A 22,070-nucleotide genomic window follows, 5' to 3' on the forward strand; every position below is an offset into this window, starting at 1 on the left:
ACACACGAAAAAGGCGCCCGGGTGAGCGCCGGGTGTCCGAGACGTTGGTGGACGAGGCGCCATGTGTATACATACCTCGCTGTGTCTGAGGAACATAATGTGGAGGGCATTTCTTACGCGGTAAGCAAACCATTCGGAAGAGTAGACGGCTGCTAGAAGCATGGATGGCAAGGGAATGACTTACCGGAAAACCTTGTGAGTACTCAAAGGATAATAATAATTTGAAATTAGTAATACTCTCCTTGCATTTAAAATTGAAAATAGTATATCATATACATTTTAATTCACAATTCATCTCTATTTTGAGTATTTATATTACCACCACAGCATTACCTATTATTTCATATTTCCATCTAAAGATTACAAGGCATGACTGTTGCGGAAATATTAGAAGCGCTGGAGACGACTGATCCAAACGAAATCCCGCAGACAGGGGCTGACATTTATATTGAGGCTCCTGTTGATGGAGTTGAATCAGAGGGTGACTCTGGTGACGAGGAATGCTGTGATCCCGATCGACTATCTCGTCGCCAACTTCAGGCCAAGGCAGATCTTATCATTTCCCTACCTCAGGACGACGAGGGAGATGAAGGTGATATTACATCACTCCAGATACCCACCCCAAGTACAAGTTCAACAAATACTGCAAGTACATCAAAACATTCAAGACAGTGTAAGACTAGAAGTAAAGGCCACCATACTGCACGTGGCAGAGTTGAAATTGCTCACACCAACTGGGAACACGGAGATATATCCCCTGTCCCTGATGTTTCCGTAGAGATGAATCATAAAAACTCTTCCCAATTTACGGATGATTCATACCCTATTCATTTTTGGGAAGCATTTATTAGCGAGGAACTAATAACTGAGATCGTGAAATTAACGGTTGAAAACGCTGTTTCAAAGAATTTTCCGAATTTTCAACTAACAGTTGAAGAGATGTACTGTTTCATTGGTGTTCTATATTTGACTGGTTACGTCCCGCTTCCCCGCCGACGCATGTATTGGGAGAGTGCAGATGATGTGCGGAATTTATTAGTTGTGAATTCAATGAGGAGAAACCGATTCGAGGAGATTTTAAGATTTCTACATGTATGCAAAAATGACGCTATAATTCCTGGCGACAAAATGGCTGAAGTGAGACCTTTCCTTAACAAGTTGAATAAATTATTCATTGAAAACGCTCCAGATAAGAGGCATGTATCAGTTGACGAGTCCATGATTCCTTATTTCGGAAGGCATGGGTGCAAACAATATATTAGGGGAAAACCAATACGTTTTGGTTTTAAAGCTTGGGTAGCTGCCGAACGTCAGGGATACTGCCTTGACGTAGATTTATACCAGGGAAAACAGGCAGGGGAAATGCGACCACCTAATGTAGGGCTTGGGGAGTCCGTTGTCCTAAAGAAAGCAGATGTTGTCAAGGAAAATTTTCCTGAGGTGAATTTCTTTTTCTATTTTGACAATTTTTTACCAGTGCAAAGCTTTTGTCGGCATTAGCATCACGCGGCATATTGGGAACCGGTACTGTCCGATCAAATAGAATGGATCGCTGCCCCTTGCCTAGTAAAAAAGATATGGAAAAATGTGAGAGGGGAAAATTTGAGGCACGAATTAACAAAGTGGAAAATATTGTTGCAGTTGCATGGAAGGATAATGATCTCGTGAATTTTATGTCTAATGCTCACGGTATTCACCCAATCCATCAAGTTACTAGATATTCGGTGTCAAAAAAAGGGAAAATTAGTGTACCACAACCACATTTAATTGATCAATATAACCAAAACATGGGGGGTGTGGACCTACTAGATAGGTTTATAGCTGAATATAGAATTGCAATAAGAGGGAAGAAATAGTATATCCCTATTGTATTTTGGTTGTTGGATGTGGCCATGATCAATGCATGGATTCTAAGTAAAAGCCATGGCAGAGTTTTCGATGGCTTATCATTTAGGAGGCAAGTAGTCCAGAGCATTCTTCAAAAGTATGGTACTGAGCCTAAACTTCCTGGTCCAACAAGTTCTGCGGAGAAAGTAGGGAAGCCAGCCCGGTTACACCACGGTGGTCATTTGATTATTACTGGGCAACCAAGGCGCCGATGTGCAGTTTGCCGCAGCAAAACTGTCAGGGCATGCCGAAGATGCGGGGTACCGCTTCATAGTACATGCTTTTCTAACTATCACACATGACTGTAAATCTATTAACACCGATTTTGTAATGTTTTAACACCAAAAATGTAACAAATATCAATTGCTATTATAATTTGTTAAATTTAAAATGATATTGTTCTGACCCCAATTTTCGCGAATAAAATCTTTTCCCTAATATATCGGAGTCACGCCTTTTGTTATACGTCATGTATAATTATAAAAAAACAATGATTTTTTTAAAAGTTATATAATTACATATGTAATTCATTCAACTCCATTAGTTGGTAGAATTGTCAGTGAAAACCAATACAAAAGTTAAGTAAATTGAAATCCTCGAAAAAAAATTCTCGATACTATGTACGTACATCGTAATAGGGGTTGTGCCCAATGGGTCGTTAACGACCCACCCTATATTTATTTAAATAATATTATTAGAATTTTTTCATTATTTTTCCAATAACTTAGGATGGGTGTTAATGAAATAAAATCACTTAAAAAGTATTTTCGAAAAGAAAAAAGATCTGGGCATTAATGGGTTAAGAGTAAAACAGTTGGAATGGTATAATATGTATCTTTGTGGAAGAAAAACCGTTTTAAAATGTATTATGTTAGTTTCTTTTTTTCTGTAGAAAAGAGATTCTATAACTTCAAAAGAGAGTAAAAAAAGTGGACTTGAACCGAGTGTGGACCAAGATTATGTTGCTTCTGATGAGGTTGAAGCAGCAGATGAAGAATCCAGAAGACCTAGCGTTTCTTCTGTAAGTATGACTTTATAGTTTTGTTTTCATAACTGTGGGAATTCTAATAAACATACATATTATTTATAGATAAAGAGGGTGAAATTGTCTCGGACTTTCACCCAAACCTATTCTTCAGTCTTCATTTCTGCCAATATTTCAAAAGGTGCCTCATCCATCTTTAGAAGACAGAACAATGAGCATATGCCAATATTTTATGTCATCTGTGTGAAGGATAAAGCATGCTCTGAATTGTTGGTAGATAGGAAGATGGAAGCACAAGGGAAAAATAAAATATTGCTCTTTTCGTCTTCCATATCAACAGTAAAACAATTAGAATAATATAATATGAACCTTTGTGGAAGGAAAAACATTTTAAAATGTATTTTTTTGCTTCTTTCTTCCTGTAGAAAAGAGATTCTATAACTTCAAAAGAGAGTAAAAAAAGTGGACTTGAACCGAGTGTGGACCAAGATTATGTTGCTTCTGATGAGGTTGAAGCAGAAGATGAAGAATCCAGAAGACCTAGTGTTTCTTCTGTAAGTATGAATCAATATTTTTGTTTTCAAAACTGTGGGAATTCTAATAAACATACATATTATTTATAGATAAAGAGGGTGAAATTGTCTTGGACTTTCACCCAAATCTAGTCTTCAATCTTCATTTCTGTCAATATTTCAAAAGGTACCTCATCCATCTTTAGAAGACATAAGAATGAGCATATGCCAATATTTTATGTCCTCTGTGTGAGGGATAATGCATCCTCTGAATTGTTGGTAGATAGAAAGATGAAAGCAGTAACCTAGATGGAAGCATAAGGAAAAAATAGAACATAGATCTTTCATGTTCCATATTAACAGTAAAACAATAAGAAAAATATGCTATGCACATTTATGGAAGAAAAAAGTTTTACGATGTATTTTTTCATGTTTTTTTTCCTGTAGGAAAGAGCTTCTGTAGCTTCAAAAGAGAGTAAAAAAAGTAGACTGGAAGCGAGCATGGACCAAGATTATGTTGCTTCTGATGAGGTTGAAGCAGAAGATGAAGAATCCAGAAGACCTAGTGTTTCTTCTGTAAGTATGAATTAATATTTCGGTTTTCAAAACTGAGGGTATTCTGTCTTACATACGAGGGGTATCAGGAAAGTAGTATTTGTTTTGGAATTCAAAAAAATTGTACATTTTAACAAATATTAATGTTTTATTTGTAAATAACATACTTTAAAGTACTTCACTAATTGACTCTCCTGTGTTGCAAGTTATCTTTATAACAATTGAAATAAAAGTATACCTAAGTATTTAATAGCACATAAAAATAACTGTATCATGTTGCTTCCTCATTCACTTCTCTGCTCCATTAGAAAAGAGATTCTCTAACTTCAAAACATAGTAAAATAAGTGAAGATCGACGGAGCATGGACCAAGATTATGTTGCCTCTGATGAGGTTGAAGCAGCAGAGGAAGAATCCAGAAAACTTAGTGTTGCATCTGTATGTTGAATTGTCTATTTTTTCTAATAATCCACTATGGGTACTCTGTATATTGCTCATTACATATCTACTTAAACATATTAATAGATACCTATGAATAAATACTTATTTTTAAATGCTTAACTATCTCTTTCTCTCTAGAAAAGAGATTCATCCATATCAGAGTATAGTAAAGTCAGTGGAGACCAATTTGGTATGGACCAAGATTATGCTCCATCTGATCAGTATCATCCTCTTGATGAAGGCTTCCGGAAACCTAGTGTTACCTCAGTAAGTATTCAAAAGTATGTCTCTGCTCTAATCTCTGAATAAGATCTTTACAAATAAATTTAAATTTATTTTAATTTCAATATTCAATTTGATATCTGGACTAACATGTTTGAATATATCTGCTCATGCTGCGTACATAACTACTAATCAAATGAGGTAAAGTTGGCTTAAACCATTATTGTTTTTTGATGTGTAATCTGATGAAAGATATTCATCCCTAACAACAAAACTACTCTTCAAAACATTTGGTGAGGTGATTGGGTTGGTTTGGTGGTTGAGTGTTGATTTTGCATCGTTTTGGTCGAGTCTCAAATCCTGGTGGTGGCAGAGATATTTCAGATACCCCCTCTTGAGTGCTTTGTGGAGGGTACTTCAAAAAGCACTTGGTCCATCAGATGGGACATTAAGTGGAAGTCCCCTTGTTGCCTTTCATTAACCCTTTCGAGACGGCGGAGTTTTCGTCTTAGCCTGACTGCTGTACTGAACCCCAAGAGACTTCTTTCTCCTGGTACGGAGCATTTTTGGAGGGCATTCGTTAAGAAGGGTCTCGCTGAACCTTTTTCGACCCCTCCACGTAGGGACTTCGCATTATCTCGGACTCCGAGAGTAGTTGTGCTCCCTCCTTTCCGGGTTTACAACCATACCTGCGGCATTGGTTCGTGGTCAACTTATGTATTGCTTATATGTATTTAGCAAATGGATAATTGTTGCTTGCACGTAAATTACAGACTTTGAATTGAATTCCTTTTTTTTATCTGAGCATTGTCAAATTTTAAACGAAGTTCTAAGGCCATTATTAACGCATTTTACGAAGCAACAATTTCCATGTTGATGTTTATACATAACTCGAGATATAAGTTAATATTTGTCGTAGAATTTCGTTTGAAAATTGTAAACGCTGCTCAAAAGACAAATAATTCAATTCTTATTGTATATATCTTGAGAAATGAACAAATATTTATTTCGAAAATTGACTGTATAAACAATTGAATGACCGCTGTCCCGTACCGCTGAGGGGGGTTATAAAAGACGAAGGGTCCGGGTACCTGCTCCTGGATTCCGAGGGTTGATCCTAATCCCTAAGCGTTGGGTCCCGAGACAAAGACGTCGTAAACCCATGACCGTCCTAAAAGGGGGGGGAGCTAGAAAACGTATATATACGGCTTTCGCTCTCCTGGCCGGGAAAATCTCACACGTATATATACGCCTGTCGTCTCCCGGGTCAGGAAACGTCCACACGCATATATACGTGTACAGTAGGGAAAAGGTTAAGAGCAGGCTAATGCCAACACCAGGTTTCTCTCCACACTTCCTTCTATACCTTTCCCTCGTTGTGCAAATGACTTAGGCTGTCAGTCGTTACCTCAAAATAACATACTGTGCTAATAATGGGTTTTAATTACAGACCAATTTTATTTGCCTTCCTACCCTAACAAACAATACTATTGTTGGTCACAAAGTCTACTGCACTTGAGTTTGAAGCTAATTAGCAAAAAAAATTGGATTGACATAAAAACCAACGTATGTTACAAGGCTTAAACAACGGGCCCTTTAAAAGTATGATCACTTGATAATGAGTATGTATGTAACATATTAGTAATGAATAGCCTGAGGTGATGAGTAAATATGTAGTTATTTTCATTATGATTTAGTTACAATCATAAATTGCGTAGGATATGATTTTCTACCAGCGAATATTTGAAGTCAATTCTTTCGGGGCCTCCGTCCGGTTGCCGTGCTCCATCATCTTTGCAGACGTTAAAATGGAAGACTTTTAATTCTTCATCACGGCCATTTATGATGGGAGTGAGGTGCCATGTTTATATAATAAGTCTTTCTTCTTTTATGCCGACAGGAGCAAGGTTCCTATTGGAGAAAAGCTGGAGAAGTATCTTCCATTATCGGGGAAATAAAGAGAGAAACTATTATCCACATTCATTTTTTTCGTACAACACACATTTTTTCATTTCTCAGCATATTTAGGTGAAGTATTAGTTCACTTGTGTGAATTCCCAAAAATGATACCCCAAAACATGCACCTAAGCTTGATCTCATTTAGTTTTCGTGTGTCTTTCTCCATCGTATTGAAAAGTATACAAAGTATCATTAATACAGAGAAAAGCTTTTTTGCATTAGCACTAAAAATGAGTCGTGCCATAATCGTAAAATAAGTAGTACGTAGCATGGAAAGGAAAAAGCAAATTACTAATTTTTATTGAAAGTCTGCAGAGAAGAAGAGAGATACATAATTTTATAATCACAGCACCTAACACCTGGTAGGTATTGACGGCATTGATGACGAAGGATCTTAGTTAAAAAAAAAGAAGAACTTTGTGCTTACAAATATATATTTATTCACAAATTTACGACCATGATAACAACGTTAGACGTCTTCATCAGGTTCTTCAATTCTTCGAAGTATCTTTGATTGAATCGTCAGCTTGGAGGTGGATGGAGCGCATTACCCGGACAAACACCCGAGAAGCATTTAATTCGATCATTATTTAGTTTTTTCTTTCTCCCTTCCACGCTAATATTTATTTCTGTTTATGGCACCCCTATTTCTAGCGCCTATTTCTTAGCTAAAACTAAAAAATCTTTTTTCTATATCAGCGTTACACTGGATAATTTTCAATACGGTGAAGAATGAAACCCAAAAACTAAAGAAGGGCAAGATATTGAGGTATAATTTTCAAGAGTTCACAAAAGAAACCAAAATTTTAAATCTACATGACATTAAGAAAATAATTAGCCCAAAACATGATGTATTTCAAGTGGGTTAGCAAAACCAAAAAATAAAGGTCATAATTTCAGACTGACAGGGAAATTGTGTCAGCCACAATATTTTTACTTAACTCCTATTTCTCCTCAATTCTTGCCGAAAGTTTTTAGGCGAACCCTTTCCCTCTGAAAACCTCTATGTAGTGAACCTCTTTACATCGTAAACCTCCATACTTCGTACCAACCCTCCGGTCCCGTCAGATTTACATGTAAATTTATAGGCAAACCTCTTTGTAGTGAACCTCTTTATCTCGTAAAACCTCTATATATCGTACCAACAAGACAGCCCCGAGGCGGCCTAACTACCTCCGCAAATCGTACCGAGACAACTAGAGACCAGCTGCAGCCGCGATTACCTACATGGAATGACATTTTCAGCGATAAATGTTTCACGCTTATTTTTTCTTATACGCCTTAAATAATTTTCACGTTAACCATTAGTTAGGGCATCCAACTATCCTAATAATATTAAGTGACGGTAAATGAAGACAGAACTCATCGTTTTCTCTTGAATCACGGTCAAAATCACGCGATAACACTCGCTTTCTTTTACTGATGGCTTTATTTTCTTGTAAGTGCCTACATACTATGTTCAGTTAATAAAAGAGGCGACCAGCGCAGCCTAAAATCACTTACTGACGGAAATATTTCAACTAACTTCACTCCCATCCATGGAGACTGAATTACTCGACCGAATTGCTACTTCCGCTTCTAAAATTAAAATATTTCGAGAATTTTCCGCGACTTGAAATAAATCAAATACAGTTTCGCAATTATTTTATTCCCATATTTCCCGGTGTAGCACTTTCTTACTACCGCCTTGGTAATTTTTTCGATGCTTTCGTGAACGATCGTGGTTTAAAATTTATTGCGCTTAGCGACAGTCATATGTCTTGCCTGCGTATTTATGCCGCGAAATCTGACTATTCCATCGGGAGTCCGGGACGTCAATTTCTAGCAATACTGAACGAACATCAATCCATGCGCGGCAGTTTTAGGTGAAGGAGGCAGCTAATTAGCTGATATGCGGTAGGGCAATGAAATTTTTTACCGTCGCCGCCGCATTCTGAAGTGGTTCGCCCAGCATTCTCGCCGGGAAATCACGTCCTTTGGCAGACCTAGCGTTTCTGTGTGCCCTCGACAGAGTTTTTCTTCGGAACGCTACGTGCATTGTATTTTGGAGAGAGGGAATTCAACAAAATGTTCAAAATTACGCTCAATTTTTTGTCTATTTTTTTGCGGTAGTCACGTGTTTATTTATTTTTTTTATAATCTTTAACAAGTCACATGTTATAAGAATGATAAATCAATTCTAAAAGATATAATAAGGAATATTTTCAATTATTTGCCATAAATATGAAAAAAATATGAAAATTACTTAATTAATCATAGGCTGATGATGGATTCGAGAAATAAAAGAAGGCGACTGCTTGACTTTACCACATAATTAGCAATTTTCCAAGCCATCAACGAGGACAGGCAGAAGGCAGAGACCTTTGGAATACCATCATTCACCCTCGCATCTATTTTAAAAAACCGAGGAAAAACAGAAGAAACTGTATACCTAGGCTGCACAAATAAATAAACTTAGGCAGTTAAATACGAGGATGAAGAAATTATGTTTCGAAATATAAAACTATTGTTCTTTCCTCCGAACACTATTAGTAAATTACAACCCTTAGACCAGGGAATTATTTCTTTAGGTCAAAAGGCATTAATAAAAACAGCCAGTGATTTATTTACAGTGAAAATTGCATTAAAAAGTGCTCGTGGAATTGAAAACATTATTTCGAAAGAGTTTGAAAAAAAATTTAAGCAAATCCATTAACTAATTTATTTTCTAAAAAAGCCTCTTGAACAATTTACTTTTACCTTTGTGTAACCATTAAATTGTAAATATATGTTCACTTATGCATACCTATATATTTAAATATATTAATATAATGGCTTAAAAGACAGTAGCACCTTTCATTTCCCAAGGATATGAAAAAATGGTGCCTACCACTAAAACCTCTCTATAGTGAACCTCCATACATCAAATTGCCCAAAATTTGGTCCCCTCCATTACGATGTAAAGAGGTTTTACTGTAAATGAGTAAATAAATAAAGTCAAGACAATAACATGCAAAGGCAACATAGTTGGCCCTTAAAGCTTGAAAATACATTGATCTAAAATTAGTAGCATTGAATTGTCCCCTTTTAGTGTCGCCTTTGCATTCTACTATCTATTATTCTGATCTATGAAAAAGAATTTTCATTTTTTCAAAATATGCTAAAGTATTTGTTTTGAATTGTGCAGATGCAACCCTCATAATATTTTTGCTGCTGAAATGTTTGAAAATTTAATTTGCCATTATTCAGAAATGTTGACTTATCCTTCAAGTCCATTTGTTTAAAAAAATTATCTGGACAGAGTAAACTTTTTGAAATTATTTGCTTTCAAACATTGTAATAATAGCTTCCAAATTGTTTGTGTTTATGTGGACAGAACCCATTTTTAAATAAAATATGAATTTTCATTTATATCATAATTTACTAGTTAGTGCTCCTAGGTTTCTTTTTTACATGGAATATGCTTTTAGCTTAAAGTATGGTAAATAATATGTGTATCATATAAATAACCACTCAATCAAAATGTGTTATTCTATCCACAAAAAAATTTATAAAAATTCAAGAAAAGATCATCTGAGAGGAAAGAATCTTCTGCATCTCAAGGAGATTTTGGTGAAGAGGAAGGATTCCATCTTGATTATGTGAGTAGGAAAAACATTTACTTCAAGTTAGAGAAATGCTTGCCATAATTATTTCCTACTTTTGTTAATATTAACGTATTTATTATGATAATTGTTTGAATATTTATTACGTGATGTAAATAAATAGACTGTTGAGTTAAACATGGGGAGAAACTTATACATACTTAAAAAATGTATTTAGGGGTTTGATAACATGTGATGTTGGTGGATTTTCCAGCGTTTGGGCTAATTTAAAGTTAATGGCCAGTTTGCTCATATATTTTTACATTCTCTCATTGATGTCTACTCTGAAACCAGGGCATCATTGCTCGATAGCCAAATTGGCCATAAAAGATAGAAGAAGCTGCTAACACTGAACAATTTTTATTCTATAAGTGATCATCATGATAGTTATGAAAATAGATGCTTCGTGAATAATGGAATGGTTATGTTTCAAAATCATCAAAAAATTATTATCATTATATTAATCTAATTATTTTTTCATTAGGAATCACCTAAAGAATGGGAGAGTGAAGATGCTGCAAAGAGAAAATCATCGAAAGGTGAGGCTGGGGACCTTGATCATGATAAAATCCAATACTTGCAGGAAGAAGCAGATGCTAAAGCAAAAGCTGTGGAGGTTAGTGGAAATATATATAAATATTCATTGGCTATATAAAAATTCATATTTTAAAGGCGAATTATACAACACCTACAATCAATCAAGAAAACCATTGCTGGAAAATCTAATTCTAAAATATAGTTATTTAATCTCAAACATTTTATTCCCTCTTAAGTACTTTAGTGAACTATAATATTATATCAAGCCTGATAGAAAGCCTAGTATAAAGTAAGACTGATGAAATTTGGATATTAGTTCATATTCTACATTAAGACCACAAATATTACAAAAGAGGATCCTTAAGAAGATCCACTATATGTGTTGTCACTAGGCCCGTGCTGGGCCCCATCTTAGGGCGGTGGACTGCCATGGGCAGAGGGCGCCAGCGCTATGCAGGGGGACTCAAGTAAAAATTTCTCCCTTAAAACTTTACTGAAACTGGGCTGAAACTACCTTGAAACTCACTGCCTTGCTTCTATGCTGAAACTGCATTGAAATTGAAACAAAACCGGTGGAGTTTGGAAGAGGGATGGCAGTGCAGTAGCAGTGCAATTAAGTACTCCAGCTACTCCAATGAAACTCCCTTGGCCGACTAAACTGAAATTCCCTTGGCTAGCTACACTGAAACTCCCTTGGTTACCAGCTAGACTGAAACTCCCTTGGCCAGCTAGACTGAAACTCCATTGGCTAGCTAGACTGAAACTCCTTGTATGACAGGCTGAAACTCCCTTGTTTGGCTGAATACAATCCCCCTACCCAATCCATTAAAATTCCCTTGTCAAATCATATGAAACACAGTAAATTAACTACTTGCGCAACCCAGCCAACAGTGGATGATCACATAACAGGTTTCTCCCACAATTTTGCATGCATGATAAAAGATATAGGGTGGACAGGTGATTGCAATCAACAATAGTTATTACTGCAATGACCACAACATTTTTCAAGACACAATTTATTAGAACATGAAAATACATCAATAAATTAATAACTGTTAAAAGCACATGCCAAAATTTTCTAAATAAAGAGGTCCCGGAAGTTAGATGCTCCTGCAATAGAAAAGAAACATGACTGATGAGAGTCACAAACGACTTAACTCAAAATCAAATTAGCAAAATTGCACATTAAAAAAAACTCTAGTTTACTTGGCTTATTAGTTATATGGTGCATTAATGTGAAGCATTCAAAATATAGAAAGCAAAACTTAAAGTATCACTGAGGAAGCATGCGCTTTGCATCATAGTTCAATTGAAAAATGAAGTGATGACTCGTTACATAGGCTATGTGTGAACTCCAAAAAAAAACCACGCAAGCTTCCAAAACTATCAGCAGTAACTAATAAGTATAAGCAGTAAATTTACATTGCACTATAGTGATACCCACCCGCATTCCTTATTTCTTCGAAAGCCCGCTCGTGCTCACTGAGCCCGTTAGGGAGTTAGGGACTCCGCAGGATGACTAACGGAAGGCGCGAAGCATTGATGACCGGTCGGTGTATTCTCCTCCTCGTCCAGGGTATCCATGAGGCAGGAAAAGTGGACGGCAGTCGCCAAGGCGTTGAAAGAAGAATTCGTTATTGGCGGCATGAACCCTGAAAAAGGAGCTCCTTAAACCTGCCTGGATTAAAACACAAATTCACTGTCAACGTTCTCATGGCTAAACATGGAAGGAATGGACTGCAGTCACCACCACCGACCTCATTCTCCCCTTCACCTTATTTCTATTAATTCTTGCTGTTAACAACCGTCAAAGTACTGGGAAAATAATTATGCCATCAATCTTTTCATGCCAAAACCCACGCTCACCACTCGTCTTTCGCTCCTAGCAACTTGAGAGAAATAACGGCAGCCGACAGCTTTAAGCACGGGAAAAGATATGCGTGTTGCCAAAAGCTAAATTTAAAAAATGCATTGCCGCTGAAAACAGGGGTCGCTTATATGTCCGGTAGATGGGGTCCGTACGTTGGCAAAACTTACTAAGGGTAGCACACGTGCAGCAAGGGAGTAGCAGTTCAAATTCATGAGGGAGAGGGGATACCCAAATGCTGCAGCAGCTCTGTGGCAGGGCAGTAAAGGCATTCGACAAGAGAGATTCAGTGGAGTTATTAAGTTGGCCTGGCCTATGAGCCTACTGTCCAGTTCAGTGTCAGTAGAGCTCATGTGCAGCAAGGGAGAAGCAGTTCAAATTCACGAGGGAGAGGGGATACCCAAATGCTGCAGCAGCTCTGTGGCAGGGCAGTAAAGACATTCCGCAAGAGAGATGCAGTGGAGCCGTAAATTCGGCTTGGCCTGAGGCTATTGTCCATTTCAGTATCAGTGGAGCAGCAAGGGATAAGCAGTTCAAATGCAATGGACTTGCAAGGGAGAATGGCATCAGAGTCAGTTGAGTGCCCTTTTTCTTGTGACAAGGCAGTGCAGTGCAGTTGCAAGGCTGTTTCAAGGCAGTTTTCACGCATTCAGTGGAGTTTCAGCCCAGAATCAGCTCTGTTTCAAGGGAAAAATTTTTACTTGAGGAGAACTACCGGGGGGCGCCAAAGATTTCCAGGCTGAAGGGCACACCCCGATATGTCCCAGTGTCCCGGTGGCCCAGCATGGGCCTGGTTGTCACCCACCGTGCATTTAAATGGGTTAATAAAAGTCATCACTCACATCCCTGGCAGACAAAGGGAACTTCATGGGGAAATATGTTATTTTTTAACATATGAAATTTAAATACAGGATGATGTGATCTCTCAAAGCCATAGCTTTTTAATGATATTCCTTGAAATTACTAACAGTTAATAAAAAAAATATTGGATAAAAGAAGATCGCCTTGCACTCATCACCGTGCCACGAACAATTTTGAAAACCAATTAAAATGCGAACCAAAGTGGCAACAGAAATTAGCCTTCTATAGGATGGAGTTAGGCCTCCTCTATGCAGTCCCCTTGATTAAGACTCTAAGATTCACTTAGCAAACATCAGTGTGATAGCTAAACTGGAATTCCTGAACTTAGAATAGATCTGTTTACACATTAAGTGCAGATAGTAACACTATTTTGGCATGTATATTCTCCATCTTCTTGCAAAAAGAAATTCTATAACCACTCAGGTCTAATGATGAAATACCCAAAACCAAAGTGAAATTTGTACTGTGTATGTGCATCACCAAAACATTAAAATTTATTTTAGCATATGAATGAGTTTTACGGGCCTAAATCCTCCCCAGATAGCACAATGAGTGAGAGAGTGATCTGTTTCTTATAGTTTTCTCATAGAAAAATTTGATAAAAAGCTTATCGTAAGCTAAGGGACTTATGTAAGGCAAGGATAAGATTTTAGGGAAGAATTGGTACAGTTGAGGACCTCAAATCCGGAAAGCTCGGGACCAAAGGGTTTCTGGATTTCTGGTCATAAGAGAGCACCAAACATGCGTCATTCAATGAATGGCAATCACCAATCAACCATTGATTGGCATAGCAAAGCTTGTCTCGTCATTCAGACATGTGGATGCTGCCGTACATCAGTCATAAATTGTGAAATATTCACTGTGCACCTCACAACTAAAGTATGCAACCAATGGATAGCAAATATACAGTCGCAAGCCTCTCAGCTATGTGAAAGGATCAGCTTTCTAGGCACATGTGAATGTGTGGATAGTCTGTCCAACAACAACCCCTAGAAGAACATTCGTCGCCTTAGATGGATTCAAGTACACAACATTGAAGTAGGCAAAAAACTTGCCAAATAAGTCGTCAAATCACGACCTTAACTTCCACAGCATAAACTATATGTGCTTAATACTGGATGAGAACGAGCAATAATTACATATTTTTCTTCATACTCAATTGCTTTCATTGATAGCATTTGCTAGCAGACATTGCGATATCTATCGATACCTTCCTTAGTCGGACAGTAAATCTATGCAAATGCTTCTATATTTTGTTATTTAATGAATTTATAAATGCATCCAGGCTTTTGCGCTCAATTTGAGACCCCTACATGTCCCTGCCTAGGTTGTTAGTGTATGTTCATAGCGTGTACTAACTTCCTACTCATCCCAGAACAAGGCTCAGAGAGTGGTGCCACGAGGTGGCAAGTCGAAACACTACGCAGAGGAATTTTCAAACGTTCCGGATTTCTGGTTTTCCGGGTTTCTGGATTCCGGATTTGAGGTCCTCAACTGTACCAAAGTAAGATAGGCCAAAGGCAGAAGAACAGCGTACTACACATGCTACACTGCTAAGAGCTGCTCTGCCTAACATGAATTTAAAGCCTACCAGTGAAATTCAGTGAGTCTTTTATAAGAGCTGATCAACTGAAACAGATTTTCCTGTAAATAGAAAAAAATTAAGAAACTGCAAGTGACTTGCTTATGAAGATGCAAAGCATAATATAAGTACTTTTTCCTCATGACGGAAAGAAAAAAAAATAGCTACCGGGAAAATCGAACTTGTTAGCTACAGCTCATCAGCTGCATATTTTAACCCACTGCACTACTGTGTCAGATAAGTATGTAAGGGACAGGTACCAATTTTAAATGTAATTACATAGAAAAACTTAAAGATTCTGCATGCATGAAACGGACTGAATTCATTCAAGGTTCACACAATCTTGCATATATGAATTTTAGTTTTTTTTCAGATAACCTGATGAATAAATTATTGATATAAGAGTTTTCTTTCTGGTATTTCTATGTTTTACATTGCTATTCATGTGAAAAAACACGTTTCTTTCTTACAACCGTGGTTTTGCCGTCATTTCATAAATGTGAATGATTTTCAAATTATGGCCATAGGATGTTATCTCTCCTTATACTATAGAAGCACCAAGAATGGAAACATTATTCTTGTACATGAATGCCATAATGAATACTATAAAACGATGTAATAATAACAACATGTAGGGAAGTGCTGAAGTTATGCCTCCATTTTGCCATTACTCAGGATGTTTGTCAGCCTGGCCATAAGAAACCCATAAGAATAGGCCAACCAGCTTACTTATTTTTTTCCTTTCACCTTTCTCAATGACTTATAATGTACTGGCTGTGTCTTTAACCCAGTGATCATTATTGAAATAGCTCGAAATATTAATGTAAAATTTTGAAAACATGTGCATGAATTCTACATATGACACCATGGAGTTTCCTTATGCGCTGCAAATGAAATTCTGAATATCCCATCACAAGGATTTTATTTGTTTAGGTACCCATAGATGAAAACTTGTTCTACCCATTTGGTCAATATTCTAAAGATTCTTATTGTTCATAGCTATTTTATTAAGACAGAAAATATTTATTGATAAGTGGATGACCTGGTGAACTTCGTATCACCTGTATTATTATAATTTTGAATTTTGGGCAAGAACTCTTCAGAACCATTTGCCATCCCAGAAACTAATGAGCATGATGGATCTTGTGGTGGCACCATTTGTGGCAATTATACTTTTCCACTGGCACAAATCCAGTAGATTCACCACGATGATTCAGAATTATTATTATCTGTCTCCCGCTGGTCAGCGGTACATTTACCATGTCTCACATTTGATTGAATTTGGCGACATAGGTTGTCTTCTCCTTGGCATTGTAATAAATAATCAAAGCAAGTTCTCAAACACTTAGTGTGAATAGTGATGCCATGTCAAGCCACATATACAAATGACTGTCTCAACATGAACAATAAAGGATTAATAACAAAATTAGCATACAGTAAGTGAAGAAAATTTTTGCATACTAAATTTGTGAATAAATAATGACAGATCAAGTTTTTGACGACTCTACCAAAGTATTTATTTTGTGAATTAACTTAGATGTCAAGCTTAACAAACAATACTGTCCGTCATCAAGGGGACAGTCAGCTGAAAATGCTAAAATTCAGCATTTTTATTACAACTTTTTATTATTATTTTTATAAATTTATCATAAATCAGGTGGAAAATGAAAATCGATAGCAAGAATAAGAATGTGTATTTATTTTTCTTTAAGTGTTTCATCTGTATGTGACCATTATCTCTAATTTAAATATGCAAAAGAAAAAAGGTCTGCAGGCATTAATAAAAAATTTACAAGTATATCTAATGGAAATGATTCAGGGCCCATTCCTGGTCCTCATGGGCCCTGCGTAATAATGTTCTCACCTTTTAAACCTTCCCTGTACATCCATAAATATTTAAACCAATATTAGCCAAATCAGTCCAGCTGTTCTCCAGTTTTAGCAAGACTAACGAACAACAATTCATTTTGATGTGTGTACATAGATAGCATAAGTGCATGATTGCTGAAGGACACGTGAATGGTCAAAAACTCAAAATACCCCTTAGAGGCTGATCATGTAATTCAAATATGAATTTAATAGCTATCCAGAGCCCTAATTATAAATGCTAATGGCATAAATTAAGCTTTTTGGAGATGAAAGGCAATGTTAATGAAATTTTAATTTTAAGGACATGCTTAGAGATCTAGAAAGAGAAATTTCTAAGGACTGCACAGCTGAAAAAGAAATCCCTCCCTGTGAGTCACGGAGACGAAGAAGCAGAAGAAGGAGACAGAGAGGAGGCAGAGATGAAAGTTTAAAAGAAGATGAATGTGCTCAGATGGTGAATTTTGCAGCCTTAAATGAAAGGATAAATTGTCTTCAGGAAAAGCTATCATTGATTGAGAAATGCAGAGAACAGGAGGAAGAAAGAGTCTGTGAACTTTTGAAGAAAATTGAAGAGCAAGAAGAAGTAATCCAAGAACTAGAAGATAAGGTAAAGCAACTGGAAGAGGAACTGGAAAATGAAAAGAATAAAAATATTGAACTGAAAGCACAAGAAATTGAAGGAGATACCTCAGCAAAAGAAGGACAATTTTTCATTGGAGTAGATGGAAAACCCGATGAAGATAATAAAGAACCAAATTTACAACCTGAAATGGATGAGAAAAACAACCAAGAAAGTCTGATTGATGAAACATGGTCATTAGACCAGATTGATAGTGGAATAGAAAAAATAGATGTAATAATTCAAAAACAAGCTGTTCCAGGGTTGTCTGACATTTTTGGAATTGATACAAGTGTGACTGAGAAAGACGATTCAAAAAGTGATCTTATAAAATCTGAGATAAGTGACTCATACAAAGAAAGTGCCAGTGGAGACTGTGCGGAATATGAAAAACGAATAGCCAAACTAGAAGAAGATGTGAAAAATTTAGAATTGGAATTAGAAACTGTCAATGGAATGCTAGAATCCAAGAATAAAACAATTGACTCACTCAATAACACTGTGAATGTGATGAGGGAAAGATTGAATGAGCGAGACAAAGAGCTGGAAGAGAAGGATGAGGGATATCGTAAAAGTCAAGATGAGGTGTCTGATGGCAAGATATCTGATATTGATGCTGGATTCCAAAAAACACCACCTGATGAAAAGAAGATGGGGGTGAGAGAAAGAACTGGAGAAATGGAAATACCTAGTGATAGTGGGGATGAGAGAACGACAGTGGAAAGAGAAAGAGATGGTGAAAGAGACGTGACAGAGGACAAAAAGAAGGAGCCTAGAGAGGATGGCCAGTCTCAAAGAGAAAAGGAAAAAGTGGACATTTCGGGAGAATTGGGTGATGAAGGGGAGCATGAGAAAAAAGACATTTTTGAACGTGAGGAGAAAGAAGGTGAAACAGAGAGGGCACCAACGGTAGATGGAGAGAAAACTAAGGATAAAATGTGGGGAGAAGAAAAGGATTTAGAAAAGACAGGAGATGATTCATCAGTGTTGGGTGAAAAAGACAGAGAAGGAACAGGTGAAGGTGAGAGAGACACAGTTAAGGATGCTGCAAAGCCTGGTCAAGATATTGCCAAATTGGAAGCCACAGATAAGCTTCATGAAAAAGAAATAGAAGAAGAGAAAGAAAAAACAAGAGAGGGTGAGGAAGACTTAAGGGTAACAGATAGAACGGGTGTTGACAAGACCAGGGAAACTCAGGATACTGATGAAACAAAAGGCAAAGAATCAGACAAAGAAGAATTAGGTAGTGAGTACTTAAAAGAGAAACCGTCACCAAAGAAGGATGATGAAGAGGATGGTCTTGAACAGGTGGACAGGACAGGAATTCAACAGCGTAAAGATGATTCAGGAGATAGTAAGGTTCGGGAAAGTGAAGATTCTCAACCACATGTCCTTAAGAAACAACATTCTAAAGATGAGAAGCAGGAGGGTGAAATGATTCGAAGTAGAAAGATAGAAGATGAAGATGACGAAAGAAAAGAGATGGATAGGGGAGCTGTTGATGGGAAGAAAACAGATGAAAGTGACAGGGAGCACGACAAAGATGAGAGTGGATACAGTAAGACTGATGGCTATGGTAAAAAATTGGATGAAATGGAGACATCAGGGAAGGGAGGGGATGACCACAAAGATGATACCAAAGATGCAAACATATTGGACAAAGAAGATAAGATGAAAGATGTAAGTCAAGCTCAAGATAAAATGATATTCTCAGACACAAGTGAAGATAAGTTAGAAATGGATGACAAGGAAATGGACAGGTCAAAAGAGTTGGATCACATGAAAGAATCAGATGACAAAGAAGATGTAAAAAAGAAAGTGATGAGAGAGGGAGATGAAGGCCTGGATGAGACTCAGCGAAAGGGTAAGAGAGTAAAACAGTATGAGAAGGAGGGTGCGGAGAGAAAATCTTCAGCAGGAAAGGGTGAGGTAGCAGAAGAAACAGAAATGTCAGATACTACGAAAGGTAAAGCAATGAAGCCCGAAGAAAGCAAAAAGGTAACTGATGAAAGTGATGAAACCAGGGAGACCAAAGATGAGTCACATAGAGAAGAGAGTTTGGCTCAGAAAGAGACAACCAAACAGCTTGAGAAGGATGATGAATCAAAAGATAAGCAAGAATCAGGTGTTGAAGAAAAGGAGGAAACATCAAGACATGAAGGAGAGGATGAGACACCAAAACTTAAAGAAGAGGAGATCAGAAGTGATGAAAGAGAGGCAGGGAAAAAAGATGAAGGAGCGACCAAAATTAAGAAGGGTAAGGAAACAAAGGAAGGAGTATCTAAAAGAGTTGCCCAAGACAAAAAGGAGTCAGAAAAGGAGAAGAAACCGACAAAAGATCAAATGTCCAAAGACTCAACCAAAGAAAGGAAAGGAAAAAAGAGGAAGGAGGATGATGGGCAAGGTTTTAGTGGTGAGCAAGAAAGGCAAGCCCAACCTAAAGTTACTAAGAAAAGAGATAGAGTGAAAGATGATGATAATGAAGAAGATATTATTGAGAGTGGTGAGGAAGAATCTGAGAAGTCTGATGAATGTGATGGTGATGCACTCCTTTTGGCTCTAGTTTTAACATTGGATTGTGGAAATAGAGTATCAGCACCTGCATCAGAAAATGTGCCTCATCAAGAGGAATTGTCCGAACAATCCAGAAAAGAGGCCACGCAAAGAGAAATTAGTCCTGCACAAAAGGAAAAACAAAAAAATATGGAGCAAGCAAAGGGAATTGCAGAAGGAGCAAAAAGTATTACTAGTCAGGATAAAGTGACAAAAGACTCAAGAGAAAATAGTCCTGCACCAAGTGATAAACAGAAAAATGTAAAAAAAGGCAAGGGTAATACAAGAGGAGCAAAAAGTGGTTCCGGTAATGATGAAATGACTAATAGCTTGAGTCATATCCAGAAAACTTCTAAAGATTCTGAGAATATTGCCGAGCAGACAAAGAAAAAATATCCGAAAGAAGTAAAAGAGGCATCAAAGAGATCCAAAAGTACTCCCAGGCAGAGAGAAGAAACACTTAAGAAGTCAAAAGAAATTACAGATGGGGCTGCAATGTTGGAGGAAAATATGGCTTCAAGTGAAATCTCAGGGCATTCAGGTGGACAAAGTAAAGATCTGACATCAGAAACTGAGTTATTATTTTTCAAAGGGGAAATTCAGGACTCTGAAAGTCATCTTGACCACAACACAAGCCAAAGCAGCATAAGCCCAGAAGAAGATGATATGACGGAGCAACAAGCTATTAGTGGACCCTCTACAGATAACTTGGATGATGGAGAAAATGCAGGTATGATTTAGACGTGATGTTAACCCTCATGTCATGGATGTTTACATGAATATGAACGTTTTTTTTTTTTTCATAAAAAATCATGTATAGAGAGTGGAGAAAAATTGTGTCACGAAATGTTAACCCTGGATGGCTGATGCCAGCAGGAACCAAAATTATCAATGATGATTAAGACCAAACCCACAATATTTAAACCACAGAAACTTAGAGCTAAGCACTCTGATTGGCTGCCAGTATGCCCTATTGCCAGATGCCTTGGATACATCACGATCTCCAGCAGGCGAAGCATTCAAAGTCATGAGTTGTGTAGAGCATCCTGCAACTGAGCAAGCTCATGGCCAATCGGAGTGCTTGGCTCAGAGTTTCTGTGGTTTAAAAATATTGCATTTTCGACCTAATCATCATCAATAATTTTGGTTATTATTGGCATCAGCTATCAAGGGTAAAAATTTTGTGACACAATTTTTCTCCACCCTGTATAACTTGGAATGCTTTGCTGCTCTAGTTTATTATTTCCATAGGTATTCAATGTTTTATGACCAAACATTTACACTGATGTTTCATATTTTATGGATTCCCTTGTCTTGGAAACCTTGATTTAGCATTAAAATTCCAATAAATGGAAATTAGGACATAATTATCTGCTAGTCTCAGCAAACCTCAGCTACTTTGATTAATGAGATCATCAAGCTTAAGGTGATCCTGTGAGTCTTTAAGTTCCTCTCTAAAATAACTAATTTTCTAATGATAAGTCTTTACTTTGCCTACTGAAACATTCTAATATTTCACTAGGAGTTGTGTTTTCCATAGAGGTAGTATCCTGAATATTATGCTATCAATTGTCCATAACCCTAAAGAAACATGAAAAATCAGTGTAAATTGCCATACTAGTGAAGTTGAATCCAGGTACTTCAACATATACATGTATTGTAATGGTTTGACCCATTACACAGGCATGCTCCCTGTTTTTTTTTACCTTTCCCTTTCCTACTTTTCCTTAACACCCAACCTCACTCTTCCTCCCCTCCCCTCTGCTTCGGCTCGTGGAGGTGGCTGGGTGAATGTGTGTGTGTGAGCGAGTGTTTAAGTGCCAAACGCTCCCTCCATTCTTTCAATCCATCCGTGGTCACAGAATATGCAATAATCCGGACTCCCTAAATAGATTTCTTTCAAATCTACAGTGTAACCTGGAAGGCACCATATTAAGTTATCCCCTCAATTATAACTGGCATATAACTGATGTATTGAGGTTCTAGAATTGATTCTTTC

At 37.2% G+C, this 22,070-nt stretch overlaps 1 protein-coding gene across 1 annotated transcript in view; it reads left to right on the forward strand.

Moving 5' to 3' along the window:
- Positions 1–22,070, forward strand: part of LOC124171657 (trichohyalin-like) — a 62,274-nt gene that overhangs the window by 34,778 nt on the left and 5,426 nt on the right. Inside the window, exons 11-18 of the mRNA XM_046550884.1 lie at positions 2,780–2,908; positions 3,298–3,426; positions 3,832–3,960; positions 4,248–4,376; positions 4,518–4,646; positions 10,103–10,180; positions 10,668–10,799; positions 17,201–20,801. Coding sequence (XP_046406840.1) covers positions 2,780–2,908; positions 3,298–3,426; positions 3,832–3,960; positions 4,248–4,376; positions 4,518–4,646; positions 10,103–10,180; positions 10,668–10,799; positions 17,201–20,801 — 4,456 coding nt within the window. The remainder of the gene's footprint in view (positions 1–2,779; positions 2,909–3,297; positions 3,427–3,831; positions 3,961–4,247; positions 4,377–4,517; positions 4,647–10,102; positions 10,181–10,667; positions 10,800–17,200; positions 20,802–22,070) is intronic.

The sequence above is a fragment of the Ischnura elegans genome, chromosome 1, assembly GCF_921293095.1.
Source record: "Ischnura elegans chromosome 1, ioIscEleg1.1, whole genome shotgun sequence".
Taxonomy (NCBI): Eukaryota; Metazoa; Arthropoda; class Insecta; order Odonata; family Coenagrionidae; genus Ischnura; species Ischnura elegans.